This window comes from Branchiostoma floridae, chromosome 19 (genome assembly GCF_000003815.2).
Source record: "Branchiostoma floridae strain S238N-H82 chromosome 19, Bfl_VNyyK, whole genome shotgun sequence".
Lineage (NCBI taxonomy): Eukaryota > Metazoa > Chordata > Leptocardii > Amphioxiformes > Branchiostomatidae > Branchiostoma > Branchiostoma floridae.
The window spans coordinates 5,070,173-5,077,956 of record NC_049997.1 but is presented as its reverse complement, the minus strand read 5'-3'; the positions used below and the strand labels follow the sequence as shown (position 1 = coordinate 5,077,956).

At 39.1% G+C, this 7,784-nt stretch overlaps 1 protein-coding gene across 1 annotated transcript in view; it reads left to right on the top strand.

Annotated features, from left to right (window-relative positions):
- The first annotated feature begins 509 nt into the window (after window positions 1-509).
- LOC118407103 overlaps window positions 510-7,784 on the top strand; it is an 11,526-nt gene continuing 4,251 nt past the window's right edge. The window contains exons 1-10 of the mRNA XM_035807522.1: window positions 510-582; window positions 1,446-1,520; window positions 1,791-1,862; window positions 2,643-2,713; window positions 2,887-3,040; window positions 4,082-4,230; window positions 5,170-5,329; window positions 5,965-5,996; window positions 6,861-7,214; window positions 7,718-7,779. Of these exons, the coding sequence (XP_035663415.1) occupies window positions 522-582; window positions 1,446-1,520; window positions 1,791-1,862; window positions 2,643-2,713; window positions 2,887-3,040; window positions 4,082-4,230; window positions 5,170-5,329; window positions 5,965-5,996; window positions 6,861-7,214; window positions 7,718-7,779 (1,190 nt within the window). The 5' untranslated portion in view covers window positions 510-521. The remainder of the gene's footprint in view (window positions 583-1,445; window positions 1,521-1,790; window positions 1,863-2,642; window positions 2,714-2,886; window positions 3,041-4,081; window positions 4,231-5,169; window positions 5,330-5,964; window positions 5,997-6,860; window positions 7,215-7,717; window positions 7,780-7,784) is intronic.

The following is a 7,784-nucleotide window of genomic DNA, read 5'->3' as shown; positions in this document are numbered from 1 at the left end:
GTTGGAAGAACATTGCTAGCAACTGTACACATACGTGACTGCTGAACCTCTTCAACTATAAGGGTAACAAGAATTCAATTTAGAACACAGCTGGGACAGATTCCAAATTTGAAAAGATACCAAAGACACGAGAAGATCGCCGAAAGCCGACGGGCGATTTCCGAACGATATTTCCGAACACTGCCTCCGAACGCGGCTTTTGATATAGTATTCCATATCTATTATAAGTTTGTATGCTTTGAAATTAGAAAATGCATCGTACTAGCGTACTAATTGTTTCAGTCTAAGATATGTTGTAGTGTATTCTAGAATTCTGTGCACTTAGTACTACACAGCGCCGTGAATTACTTTGTGTAAGTCACATTTTGTAGCAGCCACCCATCTTCAATATTGGACGATACATATTTTATGTATTACGTAGATTTGTAAAATAGTGTAAACTTTTGATGACCAAAAAGATTTTAAAGATAAAGAACAATTATGACGCTCTGTGTTTTTTTCTAGAAGGAAGCCAACCCATCATGAAGGTTCTCTGTGTGATCTACCTTGGATGCATGCTTCTCCTTTCTGTTAGCAGTTCAGGTATGTAAGCTACATGCATTGGAAAATACTATAATGCATAAATTCCAATGATGTACAGTAGATACTTGACCGAAGAAAGAAATTTAGACAATGGCTATGTTTAACGACAAATTTTCATCATGTTAAAAGGAGTAAAACTACAAAGACAATTTAATCACAACCGTAACTTCAATCACATCAAAAGAACCTCTCATGTAACTTCAATTATATCAAAAGTCTACTCATTGTAAAATACATGTATAAGGTATTCTAATTATATCAAATTATATTGTATGATTTGAAAAATATCATATATTGTCAATATACATACATGTTCATTCAATATCACACATTAACTTATCATGTTATTTGATTATATATATCACTCATTGTCATTATCAACTACAATATATCATGCATTTTGAGTTCAATTGCAATGAGCTACAGGTTTGATATAAACCTGTCAATCGTTCGCTTGCATCAATTGATGCGTGGCGGCTACAGACAGTTCAGACAGTTCTCGCCACGTTGTTCTACACTGGGCGTGGACAGTCCAGTCAGATCTGGGGACCCCCAGCTCCTGGAGTGTGTTGAAGACCTGATCTTCTCATCTCCCTCTTGACCGGCCTCTAGGTCGCTTCCATGATGGATCAGGATCAGATGTTGTCAGTTTGATCACCTCTTGTGTGTGGGTTGCTCTGGCCGCATGTCATAAGAAAGGCAGCCGTTGTTTGGCAATTCTGGCACTGATCGGCACCTGTTTTGTTGTTACAGTAGCTCATTGCACTTACCAAATGATCCTGTCCTTTAAGTTTCATTTTGATTATGTTAATTGATTACATCAAACTTACCATTCATTATCGTTCACGTAAATACGTTTATAGCTGACAGTGACGAGGTACAAGCAGATGTTGTCGAGAATAGATCCGAAGATGTCAGTCTCCTCCAGCTCCTGGCAGGTGATGTATTGATAGATTCTAGAAGACATTTTGGTTTTTAATACTTTGTTCAATGCAAGGTCATTTCACCACTTCTAGGCAGTGAACTAAATAGAATGACCAATTTCTTGCATAGCATTTCATATAAGTTACTAAAAAAACAAGCTAGCGAGCAAGAGGCCAATGCTGATGAATCCAAGGTTTATACACCTTATTTTCTTTCACACTAGAACTGTACGTGCACAACAACTTTAGGAGATAACCTTTTTTGAAATTTTTTTCCACGTGCAGACAGCAAAAAGACACAACAAGGGGCTTCCAAGAGAGTTGTGGACCTCATTCGTGATCTACAAACACTTACAGGTAACTATAGGGATGGTTGATGGTAATTATCAACAAAGACTTCATAGACTGACGGTCGTTTCAATTAACTGCTGATGAGATTCAACTTGGACCCGTACATCTAAAATAGAATAATCTTTTTTTATATTTCCATGTTGGACAGAAATCTAAAAACTTGTAGCAGGTAGTTAGCAGCTGAAGATTGTTGATGTAATTTTCAACATTTGTTTATGTTTTGTGATTCCATTGACTGGCGATGGTTTAAATAAATTGTTGAAGAGATGCATAGTTATGTAAATCTAACAAATGTAATATTTCATTTCAATATAACATTTGCAGTTTAAATAAACGTAAATGAAAATAAAGCATGTCATATGTTCTATTCTAATTGTTTAAATCTGAATTTTAATTTTCAATCAAGTCATTTATCTACCTACAACAGACAACAGTATAATTCCAGACGAACAATTTAATTCCTGCAAACCTTAATTCATTTCAAAATAGATTAACCAGATGAATTAATATTTGTAGGTATGATATATCAAAGGATGCTGAATACATAGATTGCAATTAGATGTCTCCATGAAGAAGGCCAATTCTGCAGAATTTAGGGGATTCTGCCAGAATTCTGGGACCCAGAGCCAGACCTTTCTTCGTAGAGACATCTAATTGCAACCTACATATTCACCATCCTTTCATACATCATACGTACAAATATTAATTCATCTGGTTAATCTATTTTGAAATTATTAAGGTTTTCCGGAATTATACTGTCGCCTGTTCTATCTATCTATATTGCAGAAGAAAAAGATCTTGTTCCAGAGGAGCCAGACGACGGAATTACCGAGACGAAAGGTTGTGAAGACCATGAGGTAATGTAAAACATGTAGTAGAACACATCTGACTTGATACACTTGGCCACAGAACTTAAGATCATTTAAACACCACAAATTAAGCATGGTGCACTGCCTACCTACGTATCATGTCATCATTCATTCATTCATTCATTCATCCATCCATTCATTCATTCCTTCATTACTTTCAGGATGGCGACCAGTGGGGCACGCCGGCGCCTGAGCATGAGAACTGTTACTGCCAAGGACAGGACCGTTTCTGCTACCATGTGGACTGCCTTTCCGGTACTAAAGCTGTCCGTAACTCCGATGGGCTCTGGAGCTGTCCTGGTGGCTTCTCAACAGGTGAAGTTTATCTCCATCAAAAATGGAAATATAGTTTTGGGTGTGTCATTGAGGTGGGTACCGGTACAGAATATTCAGGTCCAGGTCTTTTTTCAGGTCCAAAGGATCAGGTTCAGTATGTGAAAACTTGTGAACAGACAATGCTCAAAACAATGGTCCATTTCGCTAAAAAGACATCTGTTTTGTGGAGTATTCGACTCCCACTGGCGTTTTAACATCCTACAAGGGTGACTGCTTCTTCACTACTGACTCGTAGAAATTACTATAGACTTAACTCTACTTCGCTTTTGTTATTTTCCTCGACAGGTAAGCCCCAAACGTGTAAATGCCTGATCATATAATCTGTACATTTTCCAATAGGTCCAACATCCGGTCTGCCGAATTTTTTCAGGTCCGGTTTCTCCGGACCGGTCCAATAAGAAAAGAAAGGTTTTGTACCTGTTCACGGTAGCCTCCCCTAGTGTGTTAGTGTGGCTGCATGTATATGTCTGTGTTTGTGTTTCCGGATTTTGTTTTTATTTCTGCATAACTCAAGAACCTCTGGACGGATTACGATGGCATTTGGTTTGTGGGTAGGTGTTGGGAAGACCTGATATGTAACCTTGGCACTGCATCTCTCATATCTTTTGACCGTTCTACAGTCAGTGACAGATAGCTTGTAATGTAAGAAGGTAGTGGTGTGTGTTTGGGACCCCTAGCAGCTTGCTGTGGAACTACCGAAGGTAAAATCCGGGCGCAGTCTTTTATCACCTTGTGCCTTAAACCCGTCCGCCTACCATTGTCTTCCGAGACAGACGGATGCCAACAACAAGAGGTCACTAACCATGCGTGTTAATGTGACCGTTATTAGCAAAAAAGAGTGCAAATTTAAAACTTTTCCACAGTGAACATACTCTGCTCAGTGAGATAGAGGCATAAAGAAAACAATTTGTAAACAAGCATTTACCATTCTTTTGCAAACCCCAGATCATGACGGCTGTTCCGTACTAGTCTTAATACAGGCTTGAGCTTTGAAAGACAAAGAATCTCTTTTTTTTACAGGAAATGCTGTTGACGAAGAAAATGCTCTTGACCTCAGGGGAGCGCAAGAAGCGGCTGATGATCTTCTTTCCGCAGAAGAGGAAAAGTCTCTCATCCGTGGGATGGATGACAACGGACTTACCAAGAAGAAAGGCTGTCAAAACCATCAGGTAATTAAATACATATATCATTATTAGAAACGGCTAGTGATAGGAGTGGGTACCGGTACACCGGGTACCGGTACTGTGTACCGGTACAAAACCATTTTTTTCTTGTTCGACCGATACAGAAAAACCGGACCTGAAAAAAATTGAATGTTGGACCATGTTCAGGTCTTGACCTGGATCTGAATATCCTGTACAGGTACCGAACTCTAGTCAGTGACGTGAAATGTGGTTAATTAAAACAATGCGAGGTACAAAATTCATCATCCTTTTTTCACTCTTCATTTCTGTTTACAATTTTGAACATTTCAGCCCTTTCTTTCTTTGTAAAAATTACTGTAAAATCATGTAATTTTTCAACTTAGGTTTATATCATTTCAGAAGGACATGATGCCAATCAGCTATTTTATCCTGGAAGCATACTTTTTTTATAACGTTTAGAAAGCTTACTGGCTCATAATTATAACCTGTTTTGTCACTTAAATTGTTGTTACAACGATTATGATGTCTATTTCTAAACTTAGGCATATTGCTTCCTTTGCTCATTTGTCTATTTTGTAGAGTATCAATAAGCTGAGGTTACATTCCCTTCAAAATTGCAAGAAATTTTGCAAAGTTTATGTTTTACAAAAACTATGGTGAAACTGCCAGCAGACACCCCACTGTGCAGTCAGGCACGCAAGACACTGATAAGCCAGATGTGGGCGTGTTTCCCTAGGAAGCATGGAGGTCCATGTAGGAAGATCACAGTTTGTAGACATGTTTGTATGATGCACTGGTGTTGCAAGTTCTCTCACTGAGCCTTGGTATTTAATGGTGCTAAAGGGTATATTTAGCTTACTATGTAAAGAAATGGCAGGAAAATCTAGTTTTTGTATCGTCTAAATATATATATATTACGTAGTCCAAATATTACGTAAGAGTTACGATATCGTTTACTTTCAGGTTGGAGACCAGTGGGGCACGCCAGAGCATGACAACTGCATCTGTGAAGGTTCGGACCGCGCCTGCTACCATGTGGACTGCCTCTCTGGTTCCAAGATTGTCGGTGACTCCGTTGGTCCATGGAAGTGTGAAGTCGATGTCTCCACAAGAGGCATAACAGGTACTAGATTTTGTGTTGCTATAGGGCACTGCCATCTCAAGTGTTAACCCTTGTGGTGCTGGCAAATTTTCACAATAAATTTTCCCAATTCTGGGCATTTTAGACACTTTGGAAAGTAGGAGTACTGTTTTCACTATGCTACATTTTTTTAAAGTAGAGACCTTAAGCTTTGTAATTATGTATAACATTATAGGGTTATTTGGAAGGAAAGTAACAAAAAAAGTAGCAAACTGCAAACAGTACTAACATATGCTTCTTAACTTATGTCGGGCGCAGCACTACAAGGGTTGTCAAGACAAATAGCATGGTGCAAAGTTGAAGACCTGTTAAGGAAATGTCATGTCAATATAGAGTTATACCTAACATGAGTTTTAATGTCATGTTACATATATTTTTGAATAGCTACGATTGTGAAAAAGAACTTTTGCTTCACTATGACCGTTGCTCCTATTCTCACATATACATTTCTAATATGAAAAACAAAGATTTTAACAGTTTTGTAACTGTAATGCAGATAGCATTTGACGTTACCTTTAAATCGTTACTGTTCTGTCAGGACGATGAAAGACACAATACTCATTTGGGGGGTTTCAGGAAGAGTGATTTTTAACTGTAAAATGTCTGTTGTATTCTAGGATCAGCTCTACCGGTGAAAGAAAGTGAAAAGGTAATTATCTACACAATTTCATAAGCAAAACTCTTGTTTTTATCTCCTAACCAACGGACATACAAGGCACAGAAGCATGCACTGTAGTAAACTAATAGTACTAATACCACACATCACCTCTAGAAATGGACTATAGCTGACTAAGACGAGTTGAATTACAATAAGATTCCAGATGTTTTTATCAATCAACAAAAAGAATATTCAGGGCACAAAGGTGATGCGTACTAGTAAACATCTGATATTAAACATCACCTCTGACAATAAATTACAGCAGACAAAGACAAGTGCAATATCAATAACTTAACGTCCTGCTTTAGTAGTCTAGTTGTAAATTCAGCCTGTCATAAGATATTTGGTGTCTACAATCCATAATTGGGTTGAATTCAAATCTTTTCTGATAGACCATGTTGATTTGACTATAATGATGACACCCTCTTGGCACTCTAAAACTGATGCGAGCGTGCGAATAAAAAAAAGTTTGGCCAAAAATAAACGTTTCCTTCATTATGAAATCTAAGTGGTCAGGAAGGTTGAACAAATGACTGAATGCAAGAAATATGGTATACCAAACAATAGATTCTTTATTCTATTGCTCTTACATCTTATTCCTTGGATCTTCGATTTGACATTGGCATTTTGTGGTATCAGTATACGTTTCCCAATAGTTTTGTGCAACCTACGGCATATAGTTGCACAGTTTGCAGGTGCTTTGTACGATATACTCTATGGTTCAAAACTTTTATTTGTTTGGAAGCGGCCGAAAATTGCGCTCCGATGTCTTCCATATGATCAAATCAACATGGCCTTAGTTTCATGGGACATATCATTATCATCTCTTTCTCATTACATTTCTCTTCCCGGCAGAGAATAGCTGCCCTCGCAGCATTCGGAGTTTTTTCAGGCGTAGTGGGGATTGTCAACTTCATTTGGAGCCGCGTGGGGGCTGCAAAGACAACGGCAAAGCTGAACGAAATCCAAGACCAGATTCGAGCCCTGGACAGGAAGGTGGACGAGTTGACACAAAGCGTCAGCGATCTACAACTGGGGCAACAGTACCTTCAACAAGTCATCCTGTATGGCAGGGATGAGCTGCGACTGAGGAACATGCTGGACACGCTTGCCAGGATGCAAGTCAGTGACGGCACGTACACCGGGACCCAGGACATCGCAGGGTGGGCAGACAGTGTGCTGAGTCATGGCTCAGATGGAGTCCAACAGGTATGTGCACATTGCAAGAAATTGGATAATTGTGTTATCTGTTGGATGGGCCGACTAATCTTCACAGTCAGGGGCTAAACCGCGAGGAGATTACAATAGAACCCAGACCCTCCAGGCTATTGGCCAAACACCCTGCCGTTTCCTGGATTCATTTATCATGATGTAGACAGATGATAACGGCCATCTTGGTGTCCTTTATTTACATTTCAATGGATTATAGGCCAAGCGGACACGATCTTTTTACCCGCATAGTTCGTATTCTTCTGATTTTATCTTCTTTGTGCTGTAGATATCTGTTAGTGGTTATTGCAGAGGGTCGGAAGATCTGTATACGTCCAAAAGCCTTTGACCTATAATTCACTGAGATGCAAATAGGAACACCAATATGGCGGCGGGCACAGCGATGACGTCATAGTAATTTAGCTGTGTTGCACAGTAAAATGCATAGATAATCGTATGTCTGTTGCAGCTTCCGTTTTCTAAATTTGTTTCCACTTTTGCAGGCATTGTACAATCTGTTGGACATGGTGAATCCACAGTCAGCGCTCTTCGGTGGGAAATCTCTGCTTG